This window comes from Leuciscus leuciscus (assembly GCF_965113295.1).
Source record: "Leuciscus leuciscus genome assembly, chromosome: 23".
NCBI classification, from domain to species: Eukaryota; Metazoa; Chordata; class Actinopteri; order Cypriniformes; family Leuciscidae; genus Leuciscus; species Leuciscus leuciscus.
This window is the reverse complement of record NC_138747.1, coordinates 6,384,217-6,404,604: the sequence shown is the minus strand read 5'-3', so window position 1 is coordinate 6,404,604 and position 20,388 is coordinate 6,384,217. Positions and strand designations below refer to the sequence as shown.

The window sequence follows — 20,388 nt, the reverse complement described above, 5'->3', positions numbered from 1 at the left end:
AGTGAAACATCTCTTTTATTTTTACCCTGCTTCTTTGGTTTCACACTTGTTTGGGTGTGTTTGTGCACGTTTGTGCGTCCGAACCAGCCCCCTCTCAAACCTCTATTTCCTAAGCTTTGTTTACACTTGACAGCATTGCCAGTAAATGTGAGTGCTCTAGCCACATCAATTTCAACTGTATCTGCTGCTTCAATGGAAATGAGGGAAGTGTGAATTTCATTACTAATACCACAAGAGCCCACACACTAAGACAGGATGCTCTGTGGTCTGAGCAGCAACAACATCTTCAGGTCCTAAACGGGACCCGAGCGTTCACGCACCGCTTCAAAGCGCGACAATTACGACCAACGTCATCACGAAGCTGTGAATAATATTCACAGGGGAAAAAGGCTGCAGGGAAAACAGCAGGTTCATCTAGGGGTTCTACCTACACTACAGACTTGCTTGATCTAACCTCAATTACCTGAACGAAAGTAGACGATCAAACAGATAAGGTCTTTCCTTACAATTAAAGAAAACAATTTAGGTGCACTTGGTTTTAGGCTGTGTAAGTGCTGCAGGGATTACATATTTTTGTAGGTCAACCCAAAAGTTGAATTGAAACAGGATTTCTCCATTGGATTTTGGTATAATCTTCTCAAATGAACAACTTTTATGAATTTTCAACACCATCGGCAGAAGAAAAGAGCTAAAGTTCAAACTCGCCATCACAAATGTGCAAAAAAAATCATTCAGATTGATTTACAATAGCAAAAGTGTGAGTATAAACAAAGTCCCTTTAAGACAAGTCATTTCAGTCGGCGGCCATCTTTGAAACGCCTCTCGGGCATGCAGATGCAGCTCCTATCTCTTTGAATGGGGAAACATCAAGTTCTCCAAAACTGTTCGCCAAGCTTACGATTAACTTATAAGCTTACTTACAACAACTTCTAATGAATTTTGTTTCTACACGCTCGAATCATGACAGAAAACGAAATTTTTCAGGCTGGATCAAGCTAATACGCATGCGCAGTGGAAGCACGCGTTTGACTGTTTCTATGGCAACCGGAGCTTCTAACGGCAGCTGCAGTGACCCAATGACTTTACCAATCACGATTGGCTCTTATTTAGAAGGCGGGACTTATTCCGCCATATTGAGGATTGCACTTTTCCCCATTCAAAACAATACGAGTGACGATTCTTGTGTTATTCTATAATCTATAGTCTTTGGTATAAACACAATGAGGCTGTAAAAGTGGACTAGTGAGTAGACGAGTTTCCCAGTTTGGCGTGATGACGCTTTAAAGTCCCGACAACCTCTGTAGTCCCATTTAGCCACTTGTTAGCAAATGCCATTTTCAAGACATGCAAAAGCTCAAAAAAAATATTACTAATGTATTTTTGGTAGTAGAATAAAATGTGAAAATATTTTGAGCTTGTTGACTTTATCTCAGGCATTTAACCAAAAATCCACTGAAAAAAACCCATTGACTTCGGGATGATGGAAGCGGAAGTTCAAAAATGCTAACGCGTTTCCAGGTTTAAAGTGTCTTCCAGGTCTAAATAAAGAGTTAAAAAGTGACTTAATGTGTTTACTAGTCAAATATGGCTTTACCAACCTCAGCCTGAAGCTCTACCCAGCATGCTCGGCTTTCTTTCTCACCTGCTCACAAGCCACAGAGAGAGACCTTGCAATGTCTACTGATGCATCACAAATTGCTCTATCCTTTGTTGTCAGGTCAAAGGTTTCTCATTTTTCAGGAGACCTTAACGGGCACTTAATCCCAAGTCAGGTGATTCCTCCCAAGACCACGTGGGCAAACCCTTAAAATGCGCCACGGAAGTCGGGAACTGAGCCAAAAGACACCACCCAGATCAGAAAGTGTGTCAGAAACCCACCGCTGCGCCATCTGCGTCAAGAGAACAACCACTTGTGCAGAAGGGGCTTTCCTGAGCACTGCTCTTTCACTAAAATTACTCAAAAGTGACATAAAATGCTATTAAAGTTCCATGTCATTGCATTAAGCAAAACATTTGATGACCTATATAAAAGGCAATAAAGAAAAAACAGGATGATTAAATGAACAACACAAGTACCCTCATTTTGAAAGGCATTTTTTTTCACTTAATAGACCGGTATTCATTGAGTGATTCACTAAAAGTGTTATTCTGAGAAAAAGCCCATAGTGCTTTAAGAAAAAGCAATTTTTTCAAAGAAACACATGCATACAAAGGCATACACACATTTAGCAATCATGAGGGGAACTCCTGCTCCTCTGGTCATCCAACTGAAACGAGCCGTATGTGTGTATGTGTGTGTGCTTTAACAGCCTTTCTCAAGGATTAACACATTCCTAGCCATTTTCAGAACATCTTAAGACTCCAGTCTCAAAGCAAACAGAAGCTTCGGCATCCCCGAGAGACTTAAGGTCACAAAGTTGTGATTATATAAGTCAAAGAGGAAGGTTTGGGGTCATTTGAGAGATTTACTATGAGGAATCCGGTGCAAAATTCCTTTGCCAAAGGCAAAGTTTAAAGTAGGCCAAATTCCCCACAGCAAACTAAACCTCTGGGGTCAAATAGGCTCATTTCTGCTCCAAGGTTGTGGACTAAAAGTATTAAAAGTAAAAAGATATACTTATATTTATGCATTTAGCAGACGCTTTTATCCAAAGCGACTTACATTGCATTTCAAGGTACACATTTACATTCTTATCAGTTCTTGCTTTCCCTGGGAATCGAACTAAATGACCTTGGCGTTGCAAGCGCCAACGCTCTACTGTTTGAGCTACAAGAAAGATCTAAGGTTTTAAGAGGTAGACAAGCCTTTGTGCATGCATCATGGAATGGTTTCGTCCTCGTAAATACATCATTCTTTAGAAATCTGATATAAAACGGCTTCTCTGAACTCATGCTATGTGGAGGGGGAAAGAAACCTACACACAAACACCATATCCGTGTGCTGTTTGATAGTAACTCTCTGTGTGTACAAGTAAACACTCAATGTCAACGTTATCACAGCGTTATCATCTGCCAGATTTCACAAAAAAACCATCAGGAGTAAACAAACACATCCACTGATTCAAATCTGCAGCATGCCATTGGCCGATTTTGCTCTCATCATGTGACTTTGGCCCTAGGGCTTAAATGACCTTATGGTCACCTAAGTTTCCTGCAAGGCAACTGCTGTCAAGAGTTTTAATTTACAATAGTTGCTTACAATGGTAGAAAATTAGTCTTTTTTCTGAGGCTTTAAAAGCAAAAATTTAAAAATTATTTTATAAAAGCACTTGCGCTACTGTTCAAAAGTTTGGGGTTGGTGAGATTTTTTTTAAGTTTCTGAAGAAGTTTCTTATGCTCACAAAAGCCTGCATTGATTTGATCAAAAATACAGTAAAAACAGTAATATTGAGTATCAATTTTAATATATATTAAAATGTAATTTATTCCTGTGATCAAAGCTGAATTTTCAGCATCATTACTCCAGTCTTCAGTGTCACATGATCCTTCAGAAATCATTTTAAAAGCTGATTTTCTGCTCAAGAAATATTTATTATTATTATCAATGTTAAACAAAATAGTTGTGCTGCTAAATATATATATTTTTTTTTTTTGGATTCTATGATGCATAGAAACTTAAAAAGAACAGCTTTTATTTGAAATAGAAAACAAAATAATCTTTTGTAACATTACAAATGTCTTTACTGTCATTTTTGATCAATTGAATGCATCCTTGCTGAATAAAAGTATTCATTACTTTCATTACTTACTTACCGACCCCAAACTTATGAATGGAAGTGTGCATAACATCTGTTAAAATGTCAAATTTGACCATTTATGGATTCACTTCTATTGTAATCTGATATATTAGTATCTTTTTTTAAAGAAGAGGGACAAGTTGAAATAATTGCCATAAAAATGCAGTTTTCTTAGTTTAACCAGTAATGAACGCAGAATATTCCTTTTAAATTAATAAATGGTTCCATTATGTGATTTATTCACTTAAGATGTTACACTTCATTTAAATTTAAATTAAACTTTGCTGTTGTGAATGAAAATATTTTCTTTTGATCTTTTAAAAAAAGTAGCATAATCTGTAAAAAACTGATTGCAATTCTTGTGATATCAGCACAAAACCACACACATCTAGAACGTTAGATTTCATTTCATTTTAAATAAAGTCTGCTGCTGCGCTTCAGATCCCTTACCCGGATCATTTCGGCCACATAGCTCTCAGGCCCAGTGAACTCGGTGGAGTCTTTCACTTTCACAAGCACGATGAAGAAGAGATAATGCCACATGTTGTGCTCCACCTTAATGTGCTCCTCAAATGACACTGTTTTGTTGTCAAACTTGTCCCTCTCCAAACCTGTAGAGCAGAAACACAGTGAAATGAGTTTGCGTCACTTGCTTTAAATGGCTCTTTTTTGAGGTGCTTGAGGTCAGTTTAGAAAATCAAGATTAGGAGTAATCTTGAAGTGACAAGCTGCCCGATGGTCAAACGTCCAAAAACAAGAATCTGTTTAGGTCAGGAACGTTTTTAGCTCTATGCAGTTTTTACAGTGAGAGGGAAAACAATCATTTAAGATTTTGGTTAACTTACGGTTTCAAAGAAAACTGCACTGTATCTGGAAGAGGAAGTAGAACCACAGGGAAACCGTTTGTATACAAGTGTGGATGGTGCGTGTTATGAGCAAATGGAGGTTATGAATCTTGTGATGGTCACAACAAAACAAAAACAGTCTAATTTCGACGCGTGATTCGTGAGTGAACACATTGGGAAATTGTCACTTGACGCAACACGTCATCTACTCTCCAGTCGCACGTTTGTGCTTCTCATCTCAGATTAGTGTTCCTGTGTGAAGTTTACACTGTTGTGCGTTGAGCTTTCAAATGTTAGTCATGGATCGTGAAATCATCCTAGAGATGATCTGAATCCCAACAAACTGCAGTTTCAATGTTAATTCATTTCAAAAACACATGAGTCAAAAACAGCGTTCTTATATAATAGATGTGTGCACTGTGAGAATTACGATCATTTACAGCTGGTCTCACACTAACACGGTCAAACACGCCAAGTAGCAACAGGAAGACACTCCACCTCCACAGTGATTTATGAAAAAGACTTCTGGTGAAGAGGGGGCGTCTTAATGTTTATGCTGGAGCAAAACAACCGTTTTATGGGCCTATGAAATTTATAGGACAATGGTACATGAAATGAAACAGTCCGTGATTCACTAAAGATAACGGTGTTAAACTTCCGTCTTCAAACTTTCATTCAGGATTGCTGGGAAGACCGACATTATTTAAAAAAAGATAAAAAGGGTAGGGAGGAGTTGTCCTCAACTGGCCTTGTGACATATTTAGCTTGATATGTTCATTCCTACATCCCATGCCCCTGTCAACCCCGGGATTTTGTAGGTCAGTGGGTAAATGCCTGGATCTGCAATGAAGCGTTAAGCATAACTCGTCCATCTGGTGGTAACGATTTGTGTATGAAGGGTTTAATGTTCTAATCTGCCTTTAAACATTTTTATTTATTTTAATAAACAACAATTGAAGCCATGTGTCAGGGGATGTGTATCAAGATCACATTTGTTTGCAGTATGTTTAGTGATTTAGAGAAGCGATAATTTGGGTATTTGGGGTCCAGGGCATGTAGACACTCACCACAAATAAAGCAGGTTGTTTTCAGAACCTCTTCTTTCTTCTGCTTTTCACTTCTGAGGTCAGCAAAAGTGTCAATGATGACCCCAAAAATGAGGTTGAGAACGATAATGATGACCATGAAGAAGAAGAGGAGGTCGTAGATCACACGGGCTGCAAACAGAGGCTCCTACAGAGAAAAGAGATGAAGAACACTCTTAAAAATAAAGGTTTTAAATGGGGGTTTTCATACTGATGCCATAAAAGGACCATTTATGGTGGTTCCCCAAAGAATCTTTCAGTGAACGGTTCTTAAAAGAATAATTTTTTACTTGGTGTGAAGAACATTATTACATTATAAAGAACCTTTGTGCAATGGTAAGGGTCTATGAATGTTAAAGGTTCTTCATGGAATCATTGATGGCAATAAAGAACATTTATTTTTAAAAGGGTCATGACATGAGAAATCAATTTTGCCTTGATCTTTTGACATATAAGAGGTCTTTGTACCATTAAAACATCATGCTAGTTTCATAGTTTAAAGCATCCTCATTATAAACATAGCATTTATTTAATCAAGCTAAAAAAATGGCTTGTTTGGATATTGTGGGGTTTGTGACGTCACATGGGAAAATCCCAGAGCAAGACATCAACGAATAGTTTTACATCATCGCACCATAGTAATGGTCATGACATCGCCTACTGGGGTTCAGACGCTTAACGGCTGGCATTCACCTGTACCGTATTCGAGCATCACGTCAAAGGCAAATAGAACCCATTATAATCACTGACGCTGTCTACACTGGATACAGAAACCCGTTCACTTTCTGACCAACTCTACAAATAGAACACACTTTGACGCATCCTGTTTAAACAGCCCATTTGCTCATTTCAGTGGATACTTCAGAAGGATACCAGCGTCAGGAACAAGTGGATGGTTTATTTTTAATGGCGTCATGTATCGCGTCAGAGGATTGTATGTTTGTTTGGAGAATTTGACTGCAGATTGTTTTGTAAAGGAGGCACAGTGTAATGGAGAGTTCACAAAGAAACTTGTTGTAATATGAAGTAATGTAATGGATATGACAGCAGCTTAATTACAAACTGTAAGCAAACAATTTCATAATGATTTGTCTCTAAATGACAATTTTATTTGGACAATGCTTTCAAAACACTCACATGCAATAGAGAGAGGGAGTTGACACCATTTCCTATGCAATGACGTTAGCCAATCATAACAGTGGCCGTTTAACTTCATACAGACAGGTGAGCAACTGTTTGGATTCCTTTATTGGGCTAATCTTATTGTTTTAATCTCTTGCTTTATTGCAAGTAACATGTTTGTACCAGTCGGATTGCTTTCCATCGGCTGTGGATGTGAACTCACATGATTCCACACTCATTCATGGCATCATCAAGCTACACCTTTGTTATTGTTTTGAATAAGCGACCTCTAGCTGCGAAGCTTACATACTGTGCCTCGAACTTCAAGGAACATAGTAAAATAATAATAATAATAATAATAATAATAAAAAAATCCATGTCATGACCCCTTTAATAGTAAAGGTGATAAGATCAGCGTTGTTTCAAACTCAGTCTTTCAATGTAGTCCTCAACCTTTTTGATTTTTCAATTACACTACATATTTACGAAAAAGTATTTGATTGGCTATTCAAAATGCACCAATCACACGCATTTGTAATGATGCTAAAGGTGAAGTGTGTAATCACACCAAGTGCAACTGGAAAAATAGTAGTTTCCGAACACTTCCCTGTGTGCCATAGGCAGAATAAAAGAAACTAATACTCTTAGTTTAGATGTGGCACCTCTTTAGAAGGTTTCCGCAGAACATCTCCGACTCCTCCGCCGCTCCGCAGGCCGTGACTCAACACGGTGACGATACACATGAGCAGCGAGTCGCATGTCCTCTCCTTATCCTCAATCACGACAGCAGCCGGCTGAACTCCCACAGCTGCAGGAAACAACACGTCAATAAGCGCTAAGCAAATACACACAAAATCTACCTAATCTAACAAAAGGGCTCTGTATTACAGTGGAATCTTCTACGTCTAGACTGTCGATACATGCAAATGTCAGAGCAAAAATAGCATTTGTGGTAAAAGGCTTTCCTAAAGAGGATCAAAAGTTATCAGATCATAACACATATAAAACAACATCTCGTTCACAAAGAGAGGAGATCATTTGAAAACAAGTACAGAACTATATAAACAACTAGATTTTTTTAAAGAAAATGTGAGTGGTTGTAGTTATGATTGCCAAGGTGTTTCTAAAGATTTCCATTTTAAATAAATGCTGCTCTTTGTACTTCCTATTCATCAAAGTATCGCGGTTTCCACAAAAATACTAATCAGCAAAACTGTTTTCAACATTGATAAGAAATGTTTCTTAAGCAGAAAATCGGCATATTAGAATGATTTCTGAAGGATCACGTGACACTGAAAACTGTGTGATGATGCTGAAAATTCAGCTTTGCATCACAGAAATAAATTATATTTTGAAATATATTAAAATAGAAAACAGTTACTTTAAATTGTATTAATATTTAACAATATTACTGTTTTAATATATTTTTGATCAAATAAATGCGGTCTTGGTGAGCTTAAGAAACCTTTCAAAAACATAAAAACGACTTCTGAATGGTAGTGTACGTTCCAAATATTATTCTGTATGTAGATGGCTGGTTCAAATCCCTAACCATAAGTAACCATAAGTTTATGCAATAGCGATGATAGCTTAAGTTTCGGACTGGCCCAATCGAGGTCTTTCAGTGTTAACTGATGTGCTAAACAGAGACACATTCACAGGGGCAGAAAGGCCATGCGGAGCAGATTTATTTGGTTCAGACTGGCTGATCAGCTCCAGTGATCAAATTAGACCGGCTTTACATCTAAAATTTGCTCATTCTCAAAGACCCGCTCGCAAATGCTAATTATACTGGCTTGGCCTCTAACCTCGAAACCAGCATGAAGCTGCTGAACATTTAGTGCCTGACTGTCATTAACCTCTGACCCTAAACAGCACCCCTGTAACCTAAAAGGGATTCTGGAGGACGTTGAGTCTCTCCTTTCCTTGTCTCATGACTAGCCGTACTACTCAGATTTAACTCTAAATGTGTGTGAGTTGTGAGTGTTGTGGGTAAAGGGGTTAGTACCATCCATAATGGTCTCTGTGGAACAGTTCTCCTCTTTCCGACAAACCGCGCCTGCGAGGAACTCTCCCATCTTACTAGCGGATTGCTCTGAATGTAGAAGAAAATTAGATTAAAGAAGAAAAAGATTAGGAGATATAAATTGTTAAGAGTTTTTACTGTATTAAAAAAAATACTGTAACACAATTATTATTTATATTTTAATCAGCATACATTTAAAGGCAGTATAACAATTACTTTCATATCAAATATTTAAATTGTGATTTACACTAATGTACAAAAGTTTATCTGGAAGATTTTTTATTGTTTTTGAGAAAAAAACAGCAATATTGTAAAATGTTATTACAATTTAAAATGACTGTTTTCTATTTAATATATAAATTTTTTTAATTTATTCCTGTGATGGCAAATCTGAATTTTTTTGCATTACAGTCTTCAGTGTCACATGATCCTTCAGAAATCATTCTAATATGCTGATTTGCTGCTCAAGAAACATTAATTATTATTATCAATGGTGAAAGTATCAGAAACTTGCTTTTCATGATTCATTGATGAATAAAAAGAATAGCATTAATTTGAAAAACAAATCTTTTGTATCATTGTAAATATATTTACTGTCCTTTTTGATCAATTTAGCAAATTTTCTTGCATTGCAGCAATCAGATTTAGAAGAAAAATTACATTAATTGTCGTGAAAATAATGTCATAATACAATTTTTTTTTTCAATCATGTTGGTGCTAAAATAGGATTTATCTTCTGTAACCATATAATTTCTTATTTCTTTCTTTTGATTTGTCAAATAACCAGTTAGATGTTTGTAACCTGATATTTCCCATGTACAATATGAACTGCCATGTGTTTTCAATTTTCCTTTTTAGACACAGAGCGTAGCTTTGGGCAACATCGGAGGGAAATCCATCTGTGATTCTCACCAAGAGTTTTATTGGGTATCCTGTCCACGTTCAGGATGAAGTCATCCTTGAAGATGATGTATCCAACGATGGAGAAGAGGTAGACCAGGATGAGAGCCAGGACGGCGGTCAGAACGATCGAGCGGCCGTTCCTGGTTACGCTCTTGATGACGTTTAACAGCGTCTCCTCTCTGTAGATCAGGTCAAAGAGCTGGACAGAGAGTAAGATGAGAGCTTGTCTATGTGCGTATACAGTATACTTGTCGGTGAAAGTGTGAGAGGTCAGAGGTCAGAGTTAGAAGAGACGTTCATGTGTGAAAGACGGATATGGTACGTCTGGTAGAGCTAATGAAAGTGCGTGTGTACTCACAAGCAAGCTGTAGAAGAACACGTGAACAAAAGCTCCAAGGCTGCATATAATGAGGTACAGTAGATGATACAGGAACTCCACGTCCATGATCATGGCCTTGTATCCTCTGGTGAACGTACCGCGATTTCCCACAAAACTCATTAGAAAAATCACTTTATTGCACACCTGAAAAGACAAGCATAAGATTGAGAGATTTGAATCACAGGTCTAAACAGAATTTTGGCTCATATATAATGAGTTGAGGTAAAATTTAGCAAAGAGAACATTTATCTGTAGCGTATCATTACGGATAGACCACCAATTGAAGCGCCACCGCAAATTACAGGCTGAAGTGATTGCATCAATCTTCAATGTGCATATTATGACATGTTTCCATGCACTTATTACGAAGCCTTACTTGTTTAAACATAAAGCCACTGAATTCTCACAGCATTCAGCTAATGATTTTGCTAATGTAAACAAGCTGAAATTGTTAACTCTTGCTGAAGGGTGTACGTCTGAGTACACAAACTAATTATGCATTAGCTTTGCATTACAGATATAAATTAGATTTTAATAATATATGAAAATAGAAAACAGTTATTTAAATCGTAATAATATTTCACAATTAAAAAATGGACTGTATTTTTGATCAAATAAATGCAGCCTTAGTGAGCATAAAATCCTTCTTTAAAAAAAAAGACAAAAATCTTACTGACCCCAAACTTTTTAACTTAAAGTCTTGCGTGTATAAAAAAAGATTAGTTTACCCAAAAAATTCAATTGTCATCATGAATTCAACCTCATAACATTCCAAACCCCACATGACTTCCTTTCTTCCATAGAACACAACAGGAGAGGTTTTACATTTTTAGGAAAAGAGCAGCGTTAACACTCTTCGAAACGTGTTTCACGAAACAAAGAAAGTCATATGGGTTTGGAACGACATGAGAGTGAGAAAATGATGACCCTTTTCATTTTTGGGTGAACTTTTCCTTTAATTTTAAGATAATTTTAAAATTGACTTTGTTTTGATGCACACCAAGTGTGCACACTATTAGAGGAAAGTGGAGTTATTGTGTGAGCCAAGTCCATTTTAACATCAGACTGTGAAAGTTGTGTGGAATCCCCCAGTGACGCACGACACACCTCGGTGCAAAACACACCGAGCTGCCCTCTAACAACATCGCGACCCGAGGAGTTTTGCCAGAAGACTGGCGTTCACTCACATTGAAGGCCCCGAGAAGGAACAGGGTGGGCTCCAGGCCGACCGAAAAGATGAGGCGTAATATGGTGGAAGCGATGAGCGCCCGGATCCCGTGAGGCTGGGGCAGAACAATAACTATGGCCAGTGAAACCAACATTGCTGCCCACAGCAGTGCAGAGAGGTGTGGCTCCAGGGTGCCTGAGAAGAAAGAAGTAAACACGTTTTAGTGCCAATCAATCAAGCTCTGGGATAAAAATACCACAGAAGTGACATGTTATCACGCCATCTGTCACGGTTACAGCGTCACCAGTGCTACAGGCCGCATGTGTTCAACTGTCTCTGGGACTCAACTTAGATTTTGATCAGCAATCCAGTGTGTTTCTGGGAATTGTGTCATATTTAGGTTGTCTCAGCATGTGCAACATTCTTGATCTGATTACGGAAATATGAAAATAAGAATTCTGTCATAATTTACTCACCCTCATGATTTATTTCTTCCATGGAATACAAAAGAAGTGAGGACTTGTGCAGCTGAGCTCCAAAAAGTACCATTTAATTAAAGATTTCATAAAACTCGTTTAGAATATCAAGTCATGTGGACTGTTAAGGTGCTTTGTTTCCATTTTAGGAGCTTTACAGGTCACTCACTTTCATTATGTGTATGGAAAATTGGAGTCAAGACATTCAGCAAAACTTCTCCTTTTGTGCTCCACAGAATTAAGCCATATGGGTTTGGGTGGGAAAAAACAGAACTTTCACTAACTCCATTTAAGAATAAATATACTGTATCTATGAGAAATAACAGAAGTGCAGATGATACGGTAAGATTACTTTCATTGTCATTACCCATGACTGTTGTGTATCTGAAACTGCAATTCGGTATGGTTGATCTAAATGGGATTCCCAAAAGTACTTGCAGTTTCACCTGCTGAACATGTTCGGGCACATTCTAGCCCTCAGGGGAAAGATGCTTTGAAAAAAAAAAAAAATTTGAAAAAAGTTACATAACCAAGAAAGAGTGACACATTTGAATATGTTAGGGTTCGATGAAGCTCTGTCATGAGCCACGCTGGCATCGATTTTAATCCTTGTTTAAGTCCTGTTCTAGGCAAACGGCATTAAAACGTACAGTACAGCAAGGTCTTATGTGGGAATATTTTAGTGGGATTGCTAAACGGGTGTGTGTGTATATGCAGAGAAGAAAAATGAGGTCAGTCGGATTTGCAGGATCTTCACAGAGGCAATCGTTCCAGCTCGCTCGCTCTCCTGCCTGCGAGTAGACCACATGACAGGTGCTTGTTACATAACACGGCGTGCTAAAAATACCACGACTGAAAGATGCATGAGCGTCGGGAACCGAGCAAGGACGGGCTCTCAGCCGAGCCGAGCTGGGGTTTGGACCAAAAAGACTGCAAATCTCTCCAGGAAATCTGCAGAAGCGAGACCAGAGTGATTCAACGGATGGACGTCAAAGGCTCTGTTCCATTCATTTCCATAAAAACACACACGCATGCACACACACACACATACACACACACACATACAAGACTACACAAAAAAATCCAAGATTCAAAATCTAATTTCAACCTAGAAATACATTTTAGGATTTAAAAAATGTAAAACAAAGAAACAAGTTCAAATGAACAAGAAATCATCTAAGGTTCTGCACTATTTCAAGGTCACTAATCACATAAGTAAATTTTTGGCTTTGATCATGTGACTTCCCTGCACAGGTTTTCTTCCAATGAAGCACAAGATGATGTTTGGAAATGATAAACATATGCTGGAAAACTTGATCATCAGGCTTTGATCATGTCAGTTCGAAAAGCAAAATATAATTCACAAAATTATTGATGATTGCAAAGTAAATTAATAAGTAAATAAAGTTATTAAACTTTGGGACACAAATGCAAATTAGGTCAGGAGAAAATAAATAAATAACACACACACACACACACACACACACACACACACACACACACACACACACACACACACACACACACACACACACACACACACACACACACACACACACACACACACACACACACACACAGAGAGGTCTCGAACTTTTGAACCCAAATGCAACTGAAAATGAGTTCAGGAGAGAATGATGCTGTGCATGAAAGATTATTATGTCTACTGACCCATTCTTCAAAGAAACATCAGTTTCTCAGGCACCATAGATATAGATTTGTAATGTGCGTGTAGCCTATCTAAACTTGACCAGGAAGTGGTTATATTCAGCCCTTTCCCTCTAAAGCCCTATATTCCCACAGCTGTACCAGTTATGCTATACACTCCTGTGCATTAAGGTTGCACACACTGACCTAGTTCTCGAGAATGGCTATATTCTCCCAGACAGAGGAGGAGGAGGAGGAACTGGGAATGCTCCTGTGCTGCTGTTACACACACTCAGGAATTCTGTAGGGCCTCTCGCTTGACTTTTACAAATACTGTAAATGGGACCTACTGAACTCTGCAGAAGGGATTTTATAATCAGCTTTAGAGGTGACGATTGTTCTTAAACGTGCTTCTAAATATGTGTCTGAAGACAAGTGACGAAAATACTGTGAAACAACCAATAAAAACAAGCAGGATTATGGACCATTAAGAATTCACTGTGAATTCTAGAATTAAAACGTTTTGATTAGTTAGACTGTATATATTCAAATGTTCATTATGTTCATTAGCGCTCATAAAACAAAAGCGAGCTATGCACATTTCTTCAAAGTGTAAGACATAATAATAATAATAATAATATATTTAAATAAATATTTACCATTTGAATAAATATTTACCATTTAAATAAATATTTTATTATTTAATTAATAATAAAAAATAAAAAAAACATCAAAATAAGAGAAAGGAGATTAGTAAAAAAAAATTAAAAAATAAATAAATAAAATAAACATTGAAATGAGCATGTAAAAGTGGAGAAAACGTTTCTCTTTTTAGAACATCATGGCCTTGACTTAAGTATAGTTATTACCAGCGGCACATGCAACAGTAAAACCTATGTAAAAACACCAGGCAGACATTCAAAAAGGATGTGAGGTAGAGAAGGAAATTAACTACTTAAATAATTATTTGTTAAATATCAAACTTCTGGCCAATTACAAACATTTAGTCAGTTTCCTCATTGTTTTACAACCATGTTTATTGCAAGGTCAATGTTTCAAATTCACCTTTGTTCTCCATTATATTTTATTGTTTGCATTCTAAATCGTGACCTATACTGAATCTGGAGCAGAGCCGTAGAGTGTGTTTCTGACTCCCAGAGAAGCCTTTTGTTTTAGAGACTACAAGAGTTTTCAATTAATGTCCCAAATGCTCATGTACGTTTTGAGAAAGGGAAAGGCCCAAAACAAAAGCCCCTTCGGAGCCTGACCCCAGCCTGAACAATGCAGAGTTTATGCCAGTTACAATGTGGCACTTATGCCAGTCACAATGACTGGACAATCAATGCTCAACAACATAAGAGAGAGAGAGAGAAACAGAAACACAGAAAGGCGTAATAAAAATTAGGTTTCCCCATCAGTTACATTTGAATCTAGGATGATATTTGATCACAAACTTTAACACAAGCAGCTTGTGCTTAAGATGTGATGTAGGAACAAAGTGAGTGCCAAGGCTTTGACTTTATCTGGGTCTCTGTTTTCAGGGTCAAATCTGAGCTCTGACATAAACAGGTGTCATATTTCTGTGACGTATACACAAACACACTTTTGATCAAGAGTAGCAGGGAGGAGATAGACACATAGCCTTGACTGAAGATTATGAGATTAGGGAAATAGTGTAAAGTGTTTAGGGAGAGGGAGTCAGGTGACCTGTTACACAAGTGATCTCGGATAACAGGGCAAAATCAATAACCAGGTTAAGCACAAAAGTTATGTCCATCATTACGTCACCCCTTAAAGAACACACGCTTTTGGATCATAAACGATTTCACAGAGACTGTGAAAGGTAGATATAAGTCTTACTTTTAGTTAAAAAATTCTTGGTGAAATGCATAATTAAATGTGTTATATATGTAGTACTTAAAATATGAATTCCACTTATACTACAGTCGGCACAGCTCAAAACATTGTTCAGATGATGCATTTCAAGACATTTGTCAGGATTAAAACGTTCTTAAAACGTTCTTGTGTGTAGAATCTACTATATATTAATATATCATTTTATACTTTATATATATATAAAATATATTCATAGATTAAATAGAATAAACAAAATGTATATATATATATATATTATGAGGATTTCACACTACTGAGATGAGTGAAGGAGTTAAATTCACTGAATTATATACGACGCGTTAAGACGGATGCGAGGATGGCTTTTCTTTTTCTTTTTTAGCTCTATCATGTAGGTCATATTATGTCTTTCAGGGGCTGTGTGTGCTGAAACTAGGCCAGTGAAGTGCCAAGTTGCTACCTGTACTCAGTTACCTCCATAAAAACAGCAATCTGTACTACAATTTGTGTAAAGTATTATTAAAGTTGTGGTTTGTATTCTAACAATTACAGAGCACCGAAACATCTTTGCCATTTTGAATACTCGGCATTTGTTGTCTATGAAACACTAGTATCCAGCTTGGGACAGAGATTTAAAAAGAAAAAAGGAAATTAAAATGTTTATGTATATTATATTAAAACAACAAAGTAAATATTCTTGTGCCTCACCTCCACGGACTCCTTCAATTGGATAGAAGAATGCTACCAACAGGTTCATGAGGACTGCAAGGTTAAAGGAGATGCTGCTCCAAAAGGACATGTTACGGGAACACCAGTACAGGATAGGCTGAGCTGGGGGAGGCAGCAAGTCAAAAAATGTTATTTCAAATGTTAAAGGAACATGTACACCAACACAACACAATTTGCATCATTCTCATCCAAAGTTCTTTTTCGGATGCTATCACGAAACTAAAATGGTCTAAAACTATACCCCTGATGCACACCATGTCAGAGCACTACGTACACGGTTCTGCCACAAACATAAACTGAAAATTTTAATTTGGAACCATTTGTTGATATACAAACAAGCCAAATGTGCAAGTTCTGTGCCCCATGTGGAAGCCAACTGAATTGCAATGTGTTTGAGCAGTGACACAACAAGATTGGTTCAATCAATTGTATGATATTGAAGCGGGATTACCTGTTTGCCTGAACAATGGAAGGGTAAATGTTTGAAACTAACTAGATTTTTTTTTTTTGCAATTCTGTTTGGTTTCACCAGTACACATGAAATTACACATTTAAAACCACCTTTTTCCACTTTATACAGAAACATTTAATAGACTTTAAAAGATTAAAATCTCAAGTTATACTACAAGGCCTGTTGGGATGAAAAAACGAATGTTGTTACTAACAAGTACTGCTCATCTGGTTTTTAAAAGATTGATTGCATTGTCATTCTCCCACCTTCTACTAAACAACTTGAGGACGGCTGTGTGTTCGTTTTCATGGCGCTCTGAAGGACCAGTTCTGAATGTTCTCAAGCTAAAATGTGATCCAGCTGACCCTGTGCATTTGCCAATTATATCCAATCAGGACAACGTCCAATTGCACTAACTTTGGTAAGTCTAGAATTCCTTTAAAAAATATTGTGTTTTCCTCTGTTAAAGAATGCCATTCCAAACAAAATACATATTGAATGAAGTTAGGGGCTGTTTGGCAGTTTTGGAGACATGCAATTTCACCAACCGCACCTCAAATTGAAGTCAAAAACCATAGAAAGAAGACCAAAGAGTTCAAAGGGTTTCTTAGTGCGGCCAACCCATGTACGAGAGCTTGCTGACCTCAACCATCACCTTTGTTTTGACCCATGACTCTCTGATGAGTCTAGCTGGAGGATTTAGTGTCTGAGCTATGGCTATTTTGACAGGGGGTTTTTGTCTGAAAAGAGGAACTGGAGGAGGGGACTTTCACACAGAGGTCGCCACACTCATGACTTGGGGTTGCGGCAATGGAACATTGCTTCTACTTTGATTAAGCCTGATAAAAAAACTTAACGTCAGCCAGAGACATGCATTACTAACTAACACGGAATTCACACCTTCCTTTTTATTAGCAACTCAAGGCCCGAAGACTCAAAGATACGATCTAGAACTGTGGCCAAATGTCCCATGCATGTGAGCTACGCAAGAAAATAGGCTGTCGCAAGCCCCTCCGTCTATCTATCTGCTTTTTGACAGTTCAGATCCTTATCTTGCACTTTTTATCTTGTCATTGTGGTTTACCTCATGCTCTTCCTGTCTGAGAACTTCTATCCTTTTTTAAACAACCAATCCCTGCCTCACCCTTTTCCACAGAAATACAATTTAGAAATTTGATCATGGGTAATTTAATTATTAATATATTTTTTTTATATCAGTTTCAAATTCCAATTCAGTGTGGCCATTTCCCAGCCCAGCCTCGGAGGTTTCTGGTTCAAGACTAGCAGGTTTTAGGGGCTGGTGCAGAGCCAACAGAAAATGGCTCCAGATTGAGCACCTCCCTTTTGGTGAAAAATGGGCTTTAGAGTTCCTTGTTTCCCATCATCTGTTTATTTGATACCTCACTCAGCTTATTTCAGTAATCAGCTTTTGTGAAGTAAGCTGGCAATGTGTGTTTATTTGGGATTTATTCAGACTTCTCCCTGAGCCATCTTCCTCCCTTGTTTCTCAAACCTTAATGCACAAACATGTAGAACTAAAAACTTAGACAAACTTCAACATTATTTTTAGTTACAGGTCTTATCTTGTCTATCTTAAAGTTAAAGTTTACACCCCCTCCCCACTGCCCTGGCTTGAGGGGGTCAGGGTGAGGTATGAATCCCAGCACCAGTGCACCAAAAGCGGGCCGCACTGCATGGAGAGAGCCCTGATGGGTCCCTGGAGGCTCTGGGAGTGGAGAGGGTGTGTAAAGGAGCTTACTAGATAATAGAGGAAGGGAGTGGACACGCACAAGGCACGGAGTTTGCGTTACCAGTGGCCTCTTGAGTACCTCGCAGCTTCTTCTGCCAGTTCATCTCATTGAAGAGGTCTTCAGAGCGCAAGAAGAAGTCGTTGATCTTGCTGCCCTGCTCGTCGCGCTCCGTGGTGTAATAGACGCGGAGCTTGGACTCCTGGGTTAGGAATTCACATATGTTGGGGACGGGAAATACGATCTGCTCCATTGTGCGATCCAGACGGACGATCTGTAAATGAAAGACTGAGCATCACGTGGGTTACATATGCAATGACAATTTGGTGGACACGGTTTTAACTTACAAATAGTTACAATGTCGATTTTTTTTTTTTTTTTTTTCTCTAAAGGTACGATCACATTAGCAAATTTCCAGCTAAATTTCACAGACAAAAAACGTCCATTGTCAATAGTGTAGCTATGCATCAAGCACCACTCATTACAAAGTTACTTACAAACCAAGCAGCTTTCTATTGGTCAACGCAGCAAATTTGCATGACCAACTTGAACAGGAGTTTAAGGAGCCCCTAAAGCAGGGTTTCTCAAACTCTGTCCTTGAGGGCCACTGTCCTGCACAGTTTAGCTCCAACCCTGATCAAACACACCTGAGCAAGCTAATCAATGTCTTCAGGATCACTAGAAACTCACAGCTAGGTGTGTTTGATCAGGGTTGGAGCTAAACTGTGCAGGACAGTGGCCCTCCAGGACCGAGTTTGAGAAACCCTGCCCTAAAGGGACATGGTGAAGAAGAAAAAAAAATGAGACTGGAGGAAAAAATATTTGGCAATACTTTCGCATTCTCTCGCAAATGTTTTGCATTCCCCCGTGAAACTTTGCTTTCGCTCACAAAGAACACAAAAGTTTAGTGAACGAATGCAAAAGGTTTTGCGAGCGAACGCAAAGTTTCTCAGGGGAACGCAAAGAAATTGGCAAGAGAACGCAAAAGCATTGACTTATCATTTTCCTTCCAATTTTCATATTTTCCCCCCCACCATGTCCCCTTAGGGGCTCTGTAGGAGTGAAATTTGCAAGGGGAAATTTTTCTCCATAACATGTAACAACATTGGGATTCCTGTTGAAATGACTGGATTTCATCCACAAAATTTTCCACCTGAAATTTTCACTGTATGAATGATAGTAATTCTGATGCTTATATACTCCAGTCTCAGAAACTATGAATGGTGGATTCATAATGGCCTCCATAGATGAACACAACTGACCTCAATTTGCGCTGTGTGTTTGGCATAGAACTCCAAGGCTTCATCTCCCTCCCCGTATGTCCCTCCTGGCTTCAGCATGGCCTGGAGTTCCTTGTTGTGTCTGGCTAGCTGTGGGTGTATGTGGAAAAAGGGATGAGACTGTGTTTGTTTTCATTGAGACAGTGTATACATGTTGTAATGACCCGTCTGGCATTGTTGTTTTGCTCATAACACACTTTACCATCAACGAAAGGCCAACGCCTGTCTGAGAAATGCTGGTTAAAATTGACTAAAGCAAACCTGAACTCAGAACTACCCAATACATAGGTTTCGGCATATTAATGACATACCTAATCTATGAATGTTTCGGAATATGATGTAAAATACCTGCCGCTGCATTGTTGAAGAGACAACATTATGTTTCAATCCTTAATCCTATAATACACCATTGCAATCATTCCATTCACACCTTAGACAAACACGAAACAGTTTGCCAATCTAAAGCCTTTAGATCACGATGAATAAAACTCTATTTCACAACTACTACACAAAAGTCTGAGGCTTTCAAATTGTAGCTAGCACTGGTGTGCATTTGTTAACGTTCTTGTTATTCAGGTAGCTAGCTAGAAACACGCATATAATTTAACTTTTAACCAACTCGCAATATTGTTTTCAAACTGTTGGCCCTCCATGATGGTAGTTGACCTGAATGAGAAAACGGACTGTAGTAGAAGACCGTTTACGCTAATGCGCTCTATAGCGCCTCTTGTGGCAATGGTGAGAATTGTGTGTACCATTATGAAGTCTGTCACATCATGAGACCATTTGGGTCATTTATTGTTACATTTATGTAATGTGAATGTGATTCTTGTGGATTTTTGGGGGTATTTAATATGATTTTTTTACGCAAATTCTGCAATACAGAATCAGAATTTTGTATAATAAACAATACATTAAAATAAACAGCTACTTATTAT

At 38.1% G+C, this 20,388-nt stretch overlaps 1 protein-coding gene across 10 annotated transcripts in view; it reads right to left on the bottom strand.

Annotated features, from left to right (window-relative positions):
• The window catches only part of itpr1b (inositol 1,4,5-trisphosphate receptor, type 1b), a 129,287-nt gene that overhangs the window by 12,447 nt on the left and 96,452 nt on the right, over positions 1-20,388 (bottom strand). For 5 of the 10 annotated variants that reach the window (XM_082155436.1, XM_082155438.1, XM_082155440.1 and 2 more), the window contains 10 exons: positions 19,433-19,540; positions 18,213-18,444; positions 15,951-16,073; positions 11,285-11,460; positions 10,077-10,241; positions 9,728-9,917; positions 8,798-8,884; positions 7,452-7,597; positions 5,650-5,815; positions 4,188-4,348 (listed from right to left, as the gene is read on the bottom strand). In XM_082155436.1, the coding sequence (XP_082011562.1) occupies positions 4,188-4,348; positions 5,650-5,815; positions 7,452-7,597; positions 8,798-8,884; positions 9,728-9,917; positions 10,077-10,241; positions 11,285-11,460; positions 15,951-16,073; positions 18,213-18,444; positions 19,433-19,540 (1,554 nt within the window). The remainder of the gene's footprint in view (positions 1-4,187; positions 4,349-5,649; positions 5,816-7,451; positions 7,598-8,797; positions 8,885-9,727; positions 9,918-10,076; positions 10,242-11,284; positions 11,461-15,950; positions 16,074-18,212; positions 18,445-19,432; positions 19,541-20,388) is intronic. The other 5 variants (XM_082155442.1, XM_082155445.1, XM_082155443.1 and 2 more) reach the window with 1 other exon arrangement.